We start from the raw sequence: 19573 nt of genomic DNA on the forward strand, positions 1-19573 counted from the left end.
CCCATCCATACTTTCCGCAATCAACACCAGATCATCTGCATACAACAACTCCCACGGTAAACCCTCCTTTACGTTCCGAGCCAGCACATCCATCACAGCTACAAATAGCAGTGGACTTAGTACAGACCCCTGATGCACTCCCACCTTCACCTCAAACTCACCACTGTTCCCGTCCTTACAGCTGTGCACGCTCTTTTGTACATTGCCATCACTACTCTGATCAACCATTCCTCCACTCCTAACTTCCTCAATGCCCATGTCACTACTTCACGTGGAACCCTATCGAATGCTTTCTCCAGATCAACAAACCCAAGAAACAACTTCTTCCTCTTCTCCATGTACTTCTCCTGCAACTGCCTCACAATAAAGAGCGCGTCTGTCGTTACTCTTCCTGGCATAAATCCAAACTGCATTTCATCGACCTTCACCTTCTTCCTTATCCTCCTCTCCAACACCCTTTCCAATACCTTCATTCCATGCTCCAATAACTTTATCGCTCGGTACGAGCCACACTCCAGAGGGTCACCTTTCCCCTTGTATAGAGGGACAAGGGTACTCAGTTCCCAATCCACTGGAATACAGCCTTCTTTCACCACCAGATTACAGATCTCTGTCATTCTCTTCACACCCCAACTTCCTGCTGCCTTCAACATATCTCCCACAACTCCCGTCGGCCCTCCCGCTTTTCTACTCTTCATTGCTTTTATCGCTTCCTCAACCTTTCTCAGTTATCTTCTCTGCCAGTCCTAAAACTGGGTTACTCTCGATGTTGCCATCCCATTCATTCTCTGTATTCAACAGCATTTCCATCTTCCTTTAATTCCATCTGGGTCCACAACGATTTGTCCCACTTCATCCTTCAAGCAACTCACCCCCATCACATCTCTCTTTCGCTATCTGCTTTGCAATCCTGAATACCGCTCTCTGACCCTTTTCTGAATCCAAGCGTTCTCCGAACATTTTCCTTCATGCCTCCTGCGCCTTTGCTACCTCTTTCTTTGCAGCCTTCTTGGCTGCCTTATAACTTTCATGCTCTGCTTTTTCTGCTCCCATACCCTTTGCCTTCTGCCACTCCTTGAACGTCTTCCTCTTCTCGTCAATCCTCTTTCCAACTTCATCATCCCACCACCATGTTTCCGAGTGCCTCGGTGGTCCTTTTGTCCATCCACATACCTCACCAACGGCTCCCAACAGACTATCTTTCATTGACATCCAACCACTTTCAAGCTCAACCACATCATCCTCTACCCTACTCAGCCTCTCTTTCAATGCCTCCCTTACTGTCACCTCTTTCAACCTCCACACCTTCATTCTAGGTTGGTACTTCACCCGCCGAGCTCTCCTCGCACCTTTCACCCTTATGTCGCAGACAACCAAGTGGTGCTGTGAAACAGCCTCCTCCCCCGGGATCACCTTTGTGTCCCGGAGGTGCCCCCTATCTCGCCTACGCACCATCAAGTAGTCAACGGTTGTCGTCGACCCACCTGACGTGTATGTAACAAGCTTATTATCCTCTTTCTGGAACTGAGTATTACAAATCAACAAATCAGCTCCATCAGCAAACTCCAAAATCTTTTCACCTTCTCCATTTCCCACACCATATCCGTAACCCCCATGAACTCCGTCAAAACCATCCATACTCCTTCCCACATGTCCATTTAGGTCTCCTCCTACCACAACAAGTTCCTCATCTTTCACGTTTTCCATCAGCTTCTCTATCGCACACCAGAACTTGTCCTTCTCTTCATCGCTCCGACCAACCTGCGGAGCATATCCCGAGATGACGTTCACCAAGAGCTTTCCAATCACCAACCTATCACTCACTCTAGTCACACTCACCACACTGTCTACAAACTCCTCAGAAAACAGGACACCAACACCATTCACGCCCTCCGGGCGCCCTTGCCACGCAAACTTGTATTTCTGTCCCTGCCTACCCTTCACCATTCTCACACCACTTCCCTTCCATCTCGACTCTTGCACACAACATATGTCCACTCTTCTTCTGATCAACACTTCCACCACTTCTCCTGGTCTCCCTGTCATTGTCCCTACATTCCATGTCCCAAACCTCAGAAACCGGTCTCCACTTCGGGCTGAACCCTGCTCATATGTAGTTGTAATTGTCATGGTTCTCTTTTTGAGGCAATGTTTTTTCTGGCCGGATGCCCTTCCTGACGCCAACCCTCTTAGTCGCCTCTTACGACACGCAGGGATACGGTGTACCTATTCTAAACCAGGGTACACACCAGGAAAACCTCAAAGGATCCTCAAATGCGAAATAATATTTTGATTATATGCTTTAATTAGTCCGTGAGAGGCTATCGTGGTAAATCGCATCATGTAACGCATAACATCGCTCCAAGCTCCTAACCTGACAACTACAGCACCTAGAAAAGCGATGTATACAGCGATTCTTATGTATGGACATCAGACATTAGATGATGTGTGAGGAAAGTGAAAAAAATTAACTTTGAGCACAAAATCGTGCAGAAACCATTGCAGCCTGTTCAAGGCAAGGCGTTTTGAGCAGGCCGAAAAAGCTTAAGACCCCTGCGAGGGATAGCAGGCTGACCAAGGATAAAGCCTGTTTTTGGTTTAATTAAATAAGCCAGTTCATTAATTATCTTCAAAAGGGATGTTTAAATTTATCCAAACACCCAGTTTCCATTCATGCACTCCTTTGGAGTTTCCTTAATATGCATGAAAGGTTTTGGGCCGCTTGGTTTAATTGTTTTGGAGTTATGGAGGAGACACACTGACTAACACGCTCTCTTTTATTGTTATAGATTATATTATATGTTATAGACTCCCAGACCCCTCCCAAAGAGACGCTGTTTGCTGTGATACATTCCAGGCATTTAATCTGACTGCCTTTGACACATTTCTTTGAAATAATTTAACTAATAAAAGGGGGCACTTTTAATTTTGAGTATCGTCTTGTTGTCAAAGTTTATTATTGCGCTCAACAAACAGATATGATAATTCAACATATCAAAGAAATTAAACAAAACAAATGAAACGTTTGACTGGCTTTTTTTCCTCATGACTCTTGAACTCATTCACATTGCAAAAACTAAAAATGAGAGCGACACAAAAAAAGAATACTACACAATAATTTAACCTTAAAACTCACCAAAATACGACCATGTTTGTCTGACGTGTTAAATCCATTGTAGGATGGACTGCAGGACAGACTATTGTACACTGCGTAGTATCATATCCTGGTAGGTTGCCAGTCCTTTTGCAGAGAGTGCCTCAGAGGTCAACACTAGACGGTGACCAACGTGGGCACCATAGGTGGTAAGGACGAGACTATCGTTAGGCCAATGTGCCAACACCAACACACTTACTCTTCATTGAAAGACGAAGTGGGATTGTCAACGTCCACCAACTAATGCTAACAGATGGGTCCCCGGCTTACCACCAAACCAAACGGATGGCGCACTGTGATGCAACATCCTGTCTTCAAAACATCAGTTCGACAGTTTAGGGCGATGAGAAACCAATCAAATCAAACCCAGACTAGACAAATGTGATACCTCGATGGTATCCTTCCAGACCTGATGTTCCGAGATTAACATTGATGATTTACAGGAAATGACATGAAAGGAAATAACAAGTAACTTGAAGATAGTCCAACAAATCTCAGATTGGAATACGAATTTCAGAGAAACTTGAAGACAATATCCATACGCGTGGCAAGGACTGAAAGACAATAATCATTCGGTACGTCATGAGATCTAAGTAATATGCCGAGTGCCGGTCCTAAAAATCTCAGATATCGAGAGAGTTATCGTTGCTCTTTGCTGACAATCTAAGACAATGTTGCTGAAGAAGGAATCACAAAACATGTTTCTTGTTTATTAAAAAAGAAGAGTTGGAAAACAAATGTAAATTCCCACAGCAGGCCATCACCACCAGCCACTCAACTACAGTATAATGTTGAAATCTAATGAAATGGGGTTTTGTTTTAAATTATAAAACCAGTTTATTACATCTAATCTACAATCACTTATTCATATGTTGATACCCCTTTGACCCAGCCCTGAAATGGTTTGATGGCTGTTTGCTCAACTGCTGCAGAGGGGGTTGGAGAACGTCAACAACTTTGGTGACTATCATTATATCACCATAAAAACAAGTTGTACTGCTGACTGAACACAGTGTTTCACCACAAAACGTGAAAACTTTTATTTCAATGACAATAAGAATTCCCTGGCATTTTGAGATTGCCAGCTGGAAACCTGCTTTTGTTGCTGGTGAATATGTATAATATATATATATATATGTGTGTGTGTGTATGTGTGTGTGTGTGTGTGTGTGTGTGTGTGTGTACGTATATATGAATCCCAACACAGTTAACAGGCAAAACGTGATCCTTCAAACAGAATGTAAGCGCAACGTCGAGGCAATGTGCTGAGGGTGCAACATAGCACTTGGCAAATCAGCTTGGCCAGTAGAGGTCCTCCGCCTGGTCGGTCCAAATTAAGCAACATGCTGAAATTCCAGCATGGCATAGGTGCTGCATAAAATTAAAAAAAAACCTGCAAGGTTCGGTCAAAACCTAAGGCAGGGGCACTTGTATTTGCAAACATGTACAAACAACATGAGATGCTACTGCCAGGTGGTAGATCATGACCAAAGTGACAACACTTGGTTTTAAAGGCAGTCCATGGAGCCGCTACTTTCTGTCTGGCTAGCTCTTGGGAGCTGGGTGCCTCTGGATGCAATACCATGCGAGGTGCTGCCAGGTGGAAGGTTCTCCAGCTCGCTTACTTTTTCGCCATCATCCCAGTTGATCTGGAAACGAGTCACACGTGGATTCGATGCCAGGATGTTTCGCTGTAGCTGGGGGTGGGAAAAGGGTCTTATTTTAACTATTGCATTCAATTATATTTGTTATTCAGCAGATTGTGAAAGCGGAAGTGGACATATTACATTAAAAACTTGATTGAATGGAATATGGTATACAGGATCGACGAGACAAGCCTAAGCTGAAGATAGCATTATTCTTCTTCTTCCTCTTTACCCTTTATATGAGGTGAGGCCTAATGGTACCAAGTTTTTGCTGCTCCACCTTTTGTACAGGGTGGCCTGAAAGTCACTTTATCCTTGCTAAATTTCTCGCACCACCACCCTCCCTGGCCGTGGCATGCAGCAACATTGACTTACAAACGCGAGAGTCAGTAGGAAGTTAAATGGTATGGCGGACACAAGTTGGAACAGAGTCGATGGCCAAAGTGCAGTTTTCGACCACAGTTTTCGCCGAAACACTTTAGAAAACTTTCTCCAAAGCTCATCTACCGTGGCCACCCCATAGTCCAGATCTAACGATTCCAGACAACTGCTTGTGGGGTTTCATCTAGGAGAAAGTGTTGACAAACTGATATAGGACAACTGAAGAATTACGAGCTGCAGTTGTGACCTCTTTCGCACAGGTGACTCCACGAATGCTACACAAAATGTGTAAGAGGACTTGGCGAATAATTTAATGTTGCAAGGAGAATGGTGGAGCACATACAGATACAATGATTAAATATTGTAAGTACTGCACAATAAAACCTGTATATTAAAAGAGTTCAAGAAGGAATGCTTTACTGGGGAGGGGTAAAGGGACTTTCAGGCCACCCTGTATAATACTTCCCAGCCCTCTATCCCCAGGCGAACTCTCTCCACTTTCCAGCCACCCTACAATATCTTCCCATTTCAGCCAGTCTACCTCTTTTCCTCCCTCATCTAATCCACATTCATTGCCCTTAATTTTTTTTTTTTAAGGTGGCAAACGCTTCATTAAACATTGCAAATTATGTATAACGAGAATGCCACCCTTCGGCATTGCAACTTCGGCGTCGACCGATATGCCTCCACCCACATTATGACATCATAATAATACTTGTACCAATTTGATTTAAATCCCTTCAGCTGTTCTCAATTATCACATTTTTACCTGACATGACCTATGACCTTTGATGCAGAAATCTAATCAGTTCATATTTGCATCATAATATGTACTTATACCAAGTTTGGTCAAAATCCCATCCCTGGTTCACAAGTTAGCTCAGTAACAATTTTTTTTTATCTAACAGGACCTCTGACCTCTAACCTCTGACGTTAGGCCTCGCCAATTGATTTGTGAAAGACAGGCCGATCTACCTTCTGCAGCTGACCCCACAAGGTAGGCATGATTAGTTGAGGCAATTAAAGTAGTAGAAGTAGTTGGTAGTCATAGGTAGTAGGCTGTTTTGTAGGCTGGCTGAAAACGAGAAGCTGTTTTGATTTGCAGGTGTTCTTAAAGGGAAACCCAAATGCTCAGACCACCTCGACGCTAAACTATCCCTTGGTGCCCTATAAAATAGATAGGATGTCTTTTTCAATCCTGTGATTTGTAAAGTCGGTAATTTTGCAATTAAAAGCCAAAATCTTCTTCTTCATGATTAGCCGTGACGTCACACCATGAAGTCGAGTGCCATTTCTGTATTGTTTACGGGCGATATCGCGGTAAGCCTCAACTCAAACGGTGAATATTTTTCGAATTTCTACAAATATGCTGGGTTATTGCATTCTTGGTGGTTGCAGTAATACAAACCGAGACGGTTACCTGCTACAACGATGGTCAAAAAGATCCGAGAGTTGCCAGAAATTGGACGAGGTTTGTCCGAAATACCCGAGTGTGGATTGGGCCTACAAAATGTTCGCGTTTGTGCTCGGAACATTGTTCATTAACATTCATTCACCTGGTGTTGGCTTAGCGGTTAGGGTGCCGGCTTGGGATCCTAGGATCCTGGGTTCGAATCCCGGTCGATCGCTAAATTAACGCCAGGGGGGTTGACTCAGCCTGTCATCCTTCCGAGGTCGGCAAATTGAGTACCAGCTTGCTGGGATGAATGATCACGGTGTGTACCCCGATTTAGAATAGGTACACCGTATCCCTGCGCATCATAAGAGCGTGACCAAGGGTTGGCGTCAGGAAGGGCATCCGGCCATAAAAACATTGCCTCAAACAGGGAACCATGATTGTCATGGGGCCCGCAAGGCTAACCTCCGCTCTAGCGGGGAAAAATGGCCTTAAAAACGATCATTCATTCATTCAGAGATGGCTCGATCTTGTGGTTATCTGCCACGACTGAGAGAGGATGCCACCCTCACGATTAAGCGGAAGAAACAACCGTCGCTTGAAACTGTAAGACCATCATCCAACACTAATCCCTCCTCCACCATACCCCTTCAACTGTCACTAGCTAACAATACCCACGACCACCCCACACCTGCCCTCTACTGGGCAGGACATCAACATGGCATGACAGCATGGACACGACATGCACAGCACGGTAACACCACGACACATACAGACACGGCACGGACAGACAGAAATGGTGTCCCGAGAAAGTATGAAACAGGTCGATCCTGCAACATGTAGGACATTGGGTCAGCCTGCAAAGGTGGGCCAAATCATTCGTCGCGCATATGGTCGTCAGTATCCGAGTGTACCTGGGCGATGTCTTAGTGTACCTGGGTGGTGTCCGTGCTGTGTTGTGCCGTATTTCTTCTGCAGTAATATAACCGATTTAAGAATTAATACAAAATCCCTGATAAACCATTAATTTAACAGAAAAACAAAACCTACTAATGGTTGTGAACATGCGACTGGCGTTTTAATCTTCACTACGAACATAACACCACTATCTTCACTAACACCATGTTCGTCTGAATCGCTCACATAAGGCTTGAAACGATAAGGCTCCACAATTCCCCCCAAAAGCATTTCCATCATCACCACACGTTGATGGGCAATAATGAAGCAGAAGTTTGATTCATCCCATGATTAGCGCTGGTCTCACACTCTTACGATGTCTCTCTGAAAAGACCGACTGGACAACCCTCCCATCTACTTTCTGAATAATCCTCTCCAAGAAGTTCTGTCACTCAAGCTTTTGGGTCTCACTATCTGCCATGATCTTTCCTGGGAAAACCACATTTCCAAGCTGGCCTCCAAAGCCAGTCACCGACTGGGCATCCTCCGTCGTGCGAAGTCCTTCTTTGGCACACCTGAGCTCCTCACCACATACAAGGCTTTCATCCGCAGCTCAATGGAGTACTGCTCTCCCCTCTGGGTTGGTGTTCCTGCCTCACACCTAGCTCGTCTTCACGCTGTTGAAACCAAAGCGTTCAGAATCATTGGAATCTCCCGCGATGACGCGATCTCCGAGGGCCTTTCACTTACTCACCACAGGCAGGTTGGTGGTCTTTCCGTCTTCTACCGACTCCTCTCCGGCCTTGCCCCCCCCCCCCCCCAGCTCTCTCTGGGCTCTGTCCCCCAAATATTCCTACAGGTCGCACAAGATCTGCCTGCAACCCTCTTATGGTTAAACTGCCAAAATCAAGACTCTCTGCTCACCTTCACTCCATCATTCCTCTTTTCTCCCGTCTCTGGAACAAACTCCCTCACTCTCTTCAATCCCACTCCTCCCTCCAGGTCTTTAAAACGGCTGTTCACCACCATCTCTTATCTTCCCCAATCCAAAACCTTGATCTTTTCTACCCCTGCTAATTTCACCCCAAATCCACTTTTTTGAGGTGCCGACTTCTTTCCTGGAGTCCTTGGTGTCCTTGCGTTTTATACCTATCCTGCCTCCCCCCAGGCCCTCTCCCTCCCACACATCTCCCAATGTCCCTGCTCTCAAATGTTGTGTTTGTGTGCTTCCTCCCCTTCTCTCCCCATCTTGTCGACCGCTCCCCTTTTTATATACTTTGTTTGCTTGTTTGTTTGATTTGTTTGTTTGATAAATGTTAGCTCTTTCATGAGCCTCGACTCTGAATACAAAACAAAAACAAAAAAAAAATTGAAATTTTTGGTAGTCGATTACCATCCCTCCAAATATCGACAATCTAGTGATACATCAACATTGTGCAATCACGTATGCTAAAGTAACTTGTGCCACTTATGCTGACGTAATAAATAACGTACGCCACTCGGCTGCATTGAAGATAGCTGGCGCTTGGAGGGTACACGCTATCGATGTTTATATAACCCTAATGATGACCAACTGCACAAAAGCTCGAGGATATAGCTGTTTATCACCATGTCATCTGTCCTGAAACTGATACAAGCACTTCGTGTGCTCTCATTGAATGAAAGCAGTGTTTGTGTCATTGTCATACAAACATGACATCACAATGGGTACCTTTTAGCATTCATTGCATTTTTGCAGTGGCGAGGAAGCCGGTGTGGCCTGACATCAGACTTCGTCTATACTGGATATCCAAGTAGCCGGATTTCTCAGTCCGTCCCTCCGCCAGTCACACTCTTTTCGCTGGGACGTAATTACGGCGTTGGCACTACCTCTAGCACTTGGCTAGGCCTACATGGACATGACGGTCATCCCGGCATCCAGTACTCAACCCTTCCTCTGCTTATCTATTTATTTAAAGTTTTTGCTTCGTTTACGATGGGTGCATAGGGGGATGAATGTGCATGCCCTGCGGGAAGCCCTTTTTGTATGTGTGCTTCGCCATCTTGATAAAAGCTCTTCTGCACAGGCTCCGAGTCGATGTGATGATTGCACCCGTGTAAATAGTCCCCCCCTTTTTCTCAGGTTTCTCAGGCTCAGGATCCTCAATGAAAAACCCTGATGATGAGGCAGGAGAACTGGCAACTGAGATGGGACAAAGCCATCTCACCCTTCGCATGAAAGGCGAGAGAGAATGGTGTTTTTTTCAATATGTTGAGCCAATAAACTCACCACTCTACCCACAATTATAAACTTCTTGCCAAAACCCCAAACCAACATCATAACATAATCCTAAACGCAACCAAAAATCCACCACCATAAACTGCTCTCAGTTCTTACTTTGTCATAGATGGGCTTCACAGGTGGGTTTTCACGGAGTTCTGGATCGGTATACTCATTGTTGACGTAGTAGCCAACTCTGATAAACTCTTGTCCTCGGTATGTGCATGTGATAAGTACAACTGTCACACCAACAGCATCTGCATCTGGAATCAGTTCTGGGTTTGGAGCGTCTGCCTGAGAGAGAATAATACCACAGGTAGATTATACGACTATGAGGAAATGATCACGTGGAAGATCTAAAAAGCGAGGGCATTAAAAAAGTGGAGAGAAGCTGTGAAGAGAAAGGTAGGTATGTAAACAAAGTGAGTGTTTCTTTAAAAAAAAGACGAGGTCTGACATGGTGGGAAAGAGGGGAAGAGAGATGACAGGGGGGAGTGGGAGGAGAAGGAAGGGGGCTGATGGGGGTAGACAGATTCAAGCTGGCTGATGGGTATGCAAGTGAGCCGACAGGTAGGTGTGTGTGTGTGTGTGTGTGTGTGTGTGTGTGTGGGGGGGGGGGGGGAGGGGAGTTTGGATAATGCATGAGGGCTGACCAGGCAGAGGGAGGTGGAAGGCAGGGTAGGGGAAGGGTGATGCAAGAGGGTCGACAAGGTGGGGGAGGGGGAATAAGAGTGACAATAAGGTGGAGGGAAGGGAGAGGACCGACATGGTGGGGAGGGGAGGGTGAAGAGGACCAATAATGTGTGGGAGAGGGGTGGGGAAAGGGGGAGAAGGTGTGGATAAGGTGGTGGGTAAAAAATAAGGCAGAAGGGAAGAGGCCAGTCAAGGTGGGGGAGGGAGAAAGTTAATTGAAGATGAGTGGGTTGGGGGGGGGGGGGGGAGCAGGTGGAGGGGAGGGTTTGGAAATGTCCAAATAGTGTGTGGAGGAAAAACAAACAAACCTGGAAAACAAACATGTGGCGGCCTGCTGGTACTGGCCCAACAAGAACAGAGTCTAAGATTTGGTCATAGTCTTCACTCTCAGCGGAACCCACGTAAACAATCTTCCACTCCAAATCTAAGGTGTGAAAGACATACTTTCAGTACGAGCAGACACTTATTAAATTGTGTAAGGCTAAGGAGAGCATGTACAATTATTATCACTTGCATTTTAAGGACATGAAAAGGCAATACTATAGTAAATATTTGTATTAAAGCACAAGGATGTTGGTAGAACTGGACAAGTCGCCATGTTATATCATGTACATTGAACCCAGGATCCCAGCAACATGGGCCATGTGCCCATGTGGAACAGGCATCAACTCTCAGGACATTCTCTACCCGCCCCCTCTACCCCCCCCCCCCAACAGTTTTGATCTCTTGTTGGAATCTCATTATAAGCCTATCCAGATGAAATACAAATTATTATCACAATCACTTTTCAGAATGGATATGGTTGTATCATGCAATGCTAAAAACGGCTTGTTAACTTGTTAACAAAAATCATGGCAAAGTGCATTGATTACTCAGAGTTAATGTCAGTGAACAGCAATCTTCAAGTCTTTCCATAGATTCCAATGGGATTCAAGTCTGGGCTTTCACATTCTTGTTCTGAAGCCATTCAGCCTGGCTTCAGAACACAAGCCGGTGTTGCTTTGGCTGTATGATTGGGGGTCATTGTCCAGGTGGAACGTAAAGCTTTGCCGCAGTTTAAGGTCTTTTGCACTCTGAAGCAGTTTCTCCTCGAGGATATACCTCCATTCATTGTTCGATCCATACAAGTCTCCCAATCCCTGCCGCTGAACTTGACTCAAGACATTTCAGCAATGCCCATAGCATGAAGCTGCCACCACCATGCTTCACAGTAGGGACGGCGGTAGATGTTAAACCGAGCTGTGCTCGGTTTCCTTCAGACGTAGCGCTTTGGATTCAGGCCAAAGAGTTCAATTTTCATCTCATCAGACCACAGGATATTTGCCTCATGCTCTCAGACATTCACGTGCCTTTTTGCAAACTCCAGATGTGCTGTCATGTGCCTTTTTCTCAGGAGTGGCCTCTGTCTGGCCACTTCCCCATAAAGCCAGGATTTGTGAAGTGCTGCAGAGAAGTGCTGCTGTCCTTCCGGCCTCCGACAGGTTCTCCCATCTCAGCCAAGGAACTCTGTAGTTCTGTCAGAGTGGTCATTGGGTTATTGGTCACCTCCCTGACAAAGGTTCTTCTTGCCGGTTGCTCAGCTTAGTCGGATGGCCAGCTCTAGGAAGAGTCCAGGTAGTTCCATATTCTTTTCATTTCCTAATGATGGAGCTCACTGTGCTCTTGGGAACGTTCAACATTCCCAAGCCTGCCGCCCTAACCATTAGGCCAACACCAAGTTTATACCCTTCCCCAGGTCTATGCCTCCTCACAATTCTATCTCAGAATTCTACGAACGGTTCCTTGGACTTCATGGTAGAGTCTCTGCTCTGACATGCACTGTCAACTGTGGGACCTTATATAGAAAGTTGTGTTTCTTTCTAAATCATATCCATTCAATTGAATTGGCCACAGGTAGACTGCAATCAAATTGTAGAGACATCTCCTTGTCTTGTCCTTGTCTCTACAATCATCTCAAGGATGATTAAAGGAAATTGGATGAACTTGAGCTCTATTTGGAGTGTCATAGCAAAGGGGTTGAATACTTATTGACTCAAGACATTTCAGCTTTTAATCTTTGATTATGTTGTAAATATTTGTAAAAAAAATTCCACTTTGACATCATGGGTTATTATGTGTATATCAGCGACAAAAAAAAAAAAATCTCAATTTAATCCATTTTCAATTCAGGCTGTGACACAACAAAATGTGAAAAAGTCAATGGGTGTGAATACTTTCTGAAGGCACTGTTGTATTGCTCTTGCCTCACATACCACCCCAAACCTGGCATCAATATTGCCCAAAGATGTGTTTATTTTCTCCAGCAAATTAACGATCGTAATCGTACAAGTAAACACATATATGAGTACATCATTTGTTATGATTGAACTCTCTCTCTGTACCTCTCCCTCTGATCTACCTTACTCTTCACAGGGCATCGGGACCGCCGAAGCAGCTTCCTGAACAAGGGTTATCCTGGGTGGTTTGCTGTTGCCTTCCCAGCATTCGTTTCGGCTGGAATTAGTAATTTGTCCATGGCGCCGACTATAGCTAGTCTCCTCTTCATGAAAGACACCGTGTGGATCTTTAACGTCCACCAACTAATGCCGGTAGACAGGATGCCCGGTTTAAAGGCTATCGGAGGGACGGCACACACATTGACCAATCACCCTGCCTGTGAAACACCGTGACCGGGATGAGTTTATATCTTGGTCGGGATTCAAACCCAGGCTAGACAACTCAGAGGCGAGTGTGCATACCTCTAGACTATCCTGTCAGCCCTGTGATAGAATTACGACCTTTCTTTGATTGCCCAGCTGCATAAAAGGTAAAACAAAACTCCACTCCTTTATGCCTTTTGTGGATCCTCCATCAGCCTGCTCATCCCACTCTTCCCACCAAGGTTTCAAGTTGACAGTGCACCACCATTTCTAGTCACCTCCATCTTGTTATCCAGTGATCTTGTTATCCTCATAAACCCTTCCCTACATCTCGCCATCTACATACAGGTTGCCATGTCTCCTTCCATCCTCCTGCACCTTCTGTTTTTTTTTTTTTATCTGCTAGTTGCATCATGTTGTCTCAGTATGTTGCTTTCTATCTCATGTCACCTTGCTCTTCCATGTGTCAAATTTGGTGAAGACCAAAATCAAATGAAGTCGCATATGTATATTTTTCATCCAATTGTAGGCAACACTTGGCTTAGAAGCCTACTCTTGCAAAATGTCTTTTGCAATCTATATAATCCATAGTGCACATGGGAAAGCCGGCTTGATATCAGTCTACCCTCTACAATCCAAGATCGGGATCGAGATCCCTGAATCTACTTAAAATTCAGCAATTTGAGTTATTCTGTGGCACCATCTACTTTCATAAAAATTATCATAAAGTTAGGAAATGGCAAAAAAGAAAAATTGTAGCCGATTGTCGAGTAGTGTATTATGTAAAAACTTCCCAATACACAACATTACGTATTGTGTTGGGTGGCATTCCCTGGACTGGCTTGATGGGGAAGCAAGTGTTTTGGTGGTGTCCGACCATAATGAATGAATGAATGATTGTTTTAAGGCCATTTTCCCCGCTAGAGCAGGGGTTAGCCTTGGGGGCCCCATGACAATCATGGTTCCCTGTTTGAGGCAATGTTTTTATGGCCGGATGCCCTTCCTGACGCCAACCCTTCGTCACGCTCTTACGATGCGCAGGGATACGGTGTACCTATTCTAAACCGGGGTACACACCGTGATCATTCATCCCAGTAAGCTGGTACTCAATTTGCCGACCTTGGAAGGATGACAGGCTGAGTCAACCCCCCTGGCGTTAATTCAGCGATCGGCCGGGATTCGAACCCAGGATCCTAGGATCCCAAGCCAGCACCATAACCGCTAAGCCAACACCAGGCTATGGTGCCCGACCATAGAAGCAGCAATATCAAGCTGCCCGGGTGGAAAGCCACACACCAACCACAACCAACATCGAAAAAAAAAACACACCAACACTAACACTCGGCCTAAAGTCACACACCGACAGGCTTAAAGGTCTGACCGTAGGTCTTAATAGGTTTTGCTAAAACGACCGGGATAGGCACCTGACGTCTCTGCCACTCAAAGGGACAGTCTCCACCGCAAGGTTGAAGGGTAACATGGGGGACTCAAGTAGTCGGGTATTGTGTGCCTTCATGAATGTCAGGCTTGTGCCATTGCATAGGCCTTGGTTTGGGTTCAGATTGAAAAGAAGAATCAGTATTAGGGTGCATCAAACGCCCTTAGGTTCTTGGATTTTAATGTCTATTCTCTCAAATGTTACACTTGTTGGTAGAAGTATGTATGCAAAAAATAAATGAAATCAGAGGTGGTCCTGGGTGGCCACCGGCCACTTTTATATATTTAGGGCCATTTTCGGGGCCGCACTATGTAAAAATGTTTGATTTTGTTATTTTACACCCAAACCTAGTCATGTTTGGTATCAAATTGAAGGTCTTGATGAGAGGAATACAAATATAACAATTTTATGCAAAAAACGATGGTTTGATAATTAGTTTGTATTTTTACATGAATGAAATCGGAGGTCTAATCGTGGGTCCCATACTAGTAGTCTAATAATATCCTTTATTTTCTTTCAGATGGCAGATAAGAAGACCAGATTAGCAAGTGCCATTTTTGGTCTTGGCAATGCTTTTACAGAAGCAGATGGTACATTGACAGGAGTCCGCCTCCCAACTTGCCGGCAGGTTCTTCGATGCGTGATGTGGTACATCCAGAAAGAAATATGTGAAGGCAAACAAACTCAGCCACTGAAATGGAAATCTGCCAGCATCGTCCTTATCCAGCTGAAAAAATTCTACACTAAAGCAAATATTCCTATGCTTTCAGACCATCAATGCTGCAAACTAATACTTGACCTTCTTAATGACAATAACAAATTGCGTCAAATACCTGTTTCTCGCCGAGAATCTCCAAGCACTTTGGCTAAGTTGCAAACCATGAATGAACGTCTTGATAAGACCTTTGGTGTATGGACAAAAGATGCAATGACAAACATTAAGAATGAGGAAGATAGAGTATTTTTAGAGTCAATGAAATCTGACAGAGTAGCCTCATTTGGTGGTGTTGACTAGAAGAAAGTTGATAAAGATCATAGAAAAGAAAAACGCCTCTTAGCGGAAGCTTCAAGACGAGAACGTCATGAATCATCCAGTGTACAAGAGATGACAATTAGTTCTGTATGCTCTGATGATAGTGACTCTGCAGATAGCTTGGAAGAAACTGAAGAAGAGGCGATTCCAGAGTTTCAAAGGAAGCGTAGTCACCACAGATCAACATATGCAGGTACATCTGCCTTTATTCCTCATGATATTCTGAAAAGACATTCAGTTGTGTCTGTTGCTACTCGACTAAACATAACTCCTGTTCAACAGGTTGCGCTCACCAAAGCTGTAATTCAAGAGGCAGGAGGTGATCCACGTCGTGTGGCCAAGTCGTACTCAACTGCTGATAAGGCTCGACGATCAATAACAAGTGCTATCGCCAAAGATATTCAAGAAAATTGGATCGCCCCAACAGCTGCAACACTTCACTGGGATGGCAAGCAGATACCAACGCTCACAAACAAGAATGTCAAGGAAGAAAGATTGCCAGTGTTGGTTGGGAATGCCACTGATGTAAAGCTACTGGGGGTGGCTAGATATCCTCCTGGAAGTGATAGGTCATCAGGTGACATCATTGCCGAGCACACTTACACGTATCTACATTCATGGAAGTGCAAACAATCAGTTGTCAACTTATGTTTTGACACAACAGCATCAAACACTGGACACGTTACAGCTGCCTGTGTTACCATTCAATCAAAACTGGACCGTGCTCTTCTGTGGTGTGCATGTCGCCATCATGTTGGAGAGGTAATCCTGGATCATGTGTTTGACGTTCTCAAAATTGAGGCATCAAAGTCTCCAGAAGTATCTTTGTTCCAAAAATTCCAGAAGAATTGGGAACGCATATCGCATGCAAAGAATAAAAGTTTAACCAAAATTGACATTTCCATGTACAATGACTATGCACAACAGCTGCTTTTATCCTGCAAAAACAAGGTTTTAAGCACAATCCGCACAAGCGCTTCATACTGTAGGGAAGACTACAAGGAAATGGCACAACTCTGCCAGGTAGTCCTCGATGATGATGTCACAAAACAAGGAACACTCCACAGACCAGGGGCCATGCATAAAGCAAGGTGGATGTCAAAGATTCTTTATTCCATCAAAATATGCCTACTTGAAGAGCAAATTTCTCTACTACCTCGAGGAACTGTAACAACACAACATCAACAGAAAAAACTGAAGGAGTTTGTTGTTTTTGTTGTTTATATTTATTGTGATTGGTGGCTCATATGTCAGTCTGCTTCAAATGCCCCATGGTTTGATTTGTGCTTTTACAAGACTCTGCTCAACTATAAAGCTGTCAACTCAACCATTTCAGTCAGCGCTGTGAAAGCCTTTGATAGACATTTGTGGTATTTAACCCCAGAACTGGTTGTTTTGGCACTGTTCAGCAATGCAATTCCTCAAAAGGATCGTCGTGCCCTTGCAGATGTGTTACTGGCCATACAACCAGATGAAATGCCAAGCACTCCAAAACACCGCTACGGTTCTGGATGTGGCAAACCGTCATTTCCAAAAATTACAGAAGCGACAACCCTGGCTGATCTTGTGAACGAGGACTCGTGGTTTACAGTAAACCTTCTTCACCTAGATATGACCTTCCTAACAGAGGATGTTGACACTTGGCAGAACAATGAGCACTTCAAGGCAGCCAAGTCCATTGTGGATGGGCTTAATGTTGTGAATGACCCTGCGGAGAGAGCAGTAAAGCTCGCAACTGATTTTGTCTCAACTGCAAGAAGAGAAGACCACTTCCAAAATCTTCTTCAAGTGGTTGAATGTGACCGCAAAGCGAGGCCAAATTTGCGGAAACGAGCAAAGTTGGAGTAGTGACATTGGCGTTGTGCTTAATACATTTTCAAACTTTTAATCAATGAAAGTACAATACTACAACACTGTACTACAACTTTGTAATATGAAGAACGATTTTGGTTAATTTTACATTGACATGTAAGGTTGTTTTAACTGTTTGATATTAGGCATTTAGTAAAAGTAGGACTTTACTTTTGTATATAGGTATAATGGTTAATTTTACATTATCTTGTAGTTAATTTTACATTATCTTGTAAAGTAGTTTAGCTGTGGCCCTAAATGGCCCTAAATATATAAAAGTGGCCGGTGGCCACCCAGGACCACCTCTGATTTCATCTATTTTTTGCATACATACTTCTACCAACAAGTGTAACATTTGAGGGAATAGACATTAAAATACAACAACTTTTTGAAAATCATGGGGCGTTTGATGCACCCTAATCAGTATCATGCATGAACTGTTCAGCCTGGTGGAGGTATGCATTTCACCTTGTGCCGTTCTAGTTACCTCCGCCACCAAAGGTGGATGGAGGTTATGTTTTCACCCCTGTCTGTCCGTTTGTGAACAAAATATCTCAAAAAGTTGTGGACGGATTCGGACGAAATTTGGCAGAGATGTAGCGTATGTGACAAGGACAGGTGAAGATTCGGATCCGGCTACTAGAAATTTATAAGTGATTCTTCACCATTGGGAGACAGGGCCAAAAACGATACATGGAGCAGGATATCTCAAAAAGGTATTGATGGATTTGGACGAAACTTGGTGGACAGGTTGGGTGTGTGACGAGTAAGAATCGATTCAATTTTGGTGAAGATCCTGATCCGGATCCGGCTAGTAGAATTTTGAAAAGCGATTCTTCACCATTGAGTGATATGGCCAACCAGGTGGAGGTATGCTCTCTACTGAGTGCCGTTCGAGTTACTTTTGTTATTCGAAGCAGCCTTGGAAAATGCCACGATTTAGCTATCTTATCACAGATATACACCTTAACGCAGATTTCGCTCAAGGTGGACAACCTCCTTGGGGAAGAGAGCAAATGAAGTCACTACAAGTACAACTTCCATCCTGTGACGCTTAGTCTGTCAAGTTCGATTGAAATTGGAGAAGTAATGATTGTCAGATGGCAAAGGGATCTTGGATCGTGCACGACGGCATCGCCCGGTCACGTGGTACAAGCGAGTGACGTCATCGACAAAGGAGGTCCTGAAATGAAATGGCACGAGCACCTTTTTCTTCTTCTTCTTCTTCTTTAACTATCGCGAGCCTTAATACCACACGGTTCGAGTACAACTTACGTGTCGTTGCCGACAGCAAAGCATTTATTAAAAAAAAAAAAATTAACATTTTGCATTTAATCAGCTCATTATGTCTGTCAGCACCGTTTCGCCGATCAATTAAGTAATGTTTCTTGCAGTAAACCATCAATGGCGACATGAGTACGTGACTAAAGCTTTAATAATAACAAAGATGTGGTGGAACATTGGCGTTATTCGTTCGTTGGCAAAAAAAATCTGACAGCGTCCGACACAGGCCCCAAATCCCTTCAGAACACCGCTTACCTTCAGGGAGATTCTCCACACACTCGAAGGTGATTTCGAACTGGAACGGGTTCAAGAAAGGAGACGGGTTGTCCAGAACAACAACGTTGTTCACTTGAACCTTCGCCATCGGCGCCGAAACGAAGCCCAAATTACCTCACGGAGGATGGAACGCAGCACGAATGTCGAGGAAAGTTTGATCGGAGCCTCCGTGAGAACGGCGAACAACGGCCGCTTATTTCGGAAAAGATAGAAGTGCAAAGAAATCTCGAGAGAAAGAGCCGCTTTGATCGGATTGAGAGTTTGCGGACAAACGCCGTTCCCGCCTGACAGACGACGCAGAACTCGTTGCTCATTGGCTTGATTAGATCACGTGACCTCTACGAAACCAGTTCCCGCGAAATCGCTGATGTTTTGAATTAAGTTCTCAACAGATTTTGTACTTTGAATCTCATTCTTGCGTCTGTTTGTAGGACAACGTTTAATTATAATTACACTGTAAAATTTGCTTTTATCTACCTTTACACATGTTTTTGCCGAGGTGAGTTATAGGCAAGTCGTGTGTGTGTATATATATATATACTGTATAAGAAATTTAAATAGCCTGTACATGGTGTCTAAACTCGTCTAAATCCTCTCTATTCATTTCCCATTACTCGTTTTAATC

At 44.3% G+C, this 19573-nt stretch overlaps 1 protein-coding gene across 1 annotated transcript; it reads right to left on the bottom strand.

Moving 5' to 3' along the window:
• Positions 1-3843: 3843 nt before the first annotated feature.
• Positions 3844-19288, bottom strand: LOC137421579 (histone chaperone ASF1). Its single transcript, XM_068107775.2, has 4 exons — positions 18928-19288; positions 10736-10851; positions 9852-10028; positions 3844-4851 (listed from the first exon to the last, which is right to left on the bottom strand). Exons 1-4 carry the CDS (start codon positions 19034-19036, stop codon positions 4663-4665), a joined length of 591 nt encoding a protein of 196 aa, XP_067963876.1. The 5' UTR covers positions 19037-19288; the 3' UTR covers positions 3844-4662.
• Between the last annotated feature and the right edge of the window lie 285 nt (positions 19289-19573).

The sequence above is a fragment of the Myxine glutinosa genome, chromosome 2 (genome assembly GCF_964187855.1).
Source record: "Myxine glutinosa chromosome 2, kmMyxGlut1.1, whole genome shotgun sequence".
Taxonomy (NCBI): Eukaryota; Metazoa; Chordata; class Myxini; order Myxiniformes; family Myxinidae; genus Myxine; species Myxine glutinosa.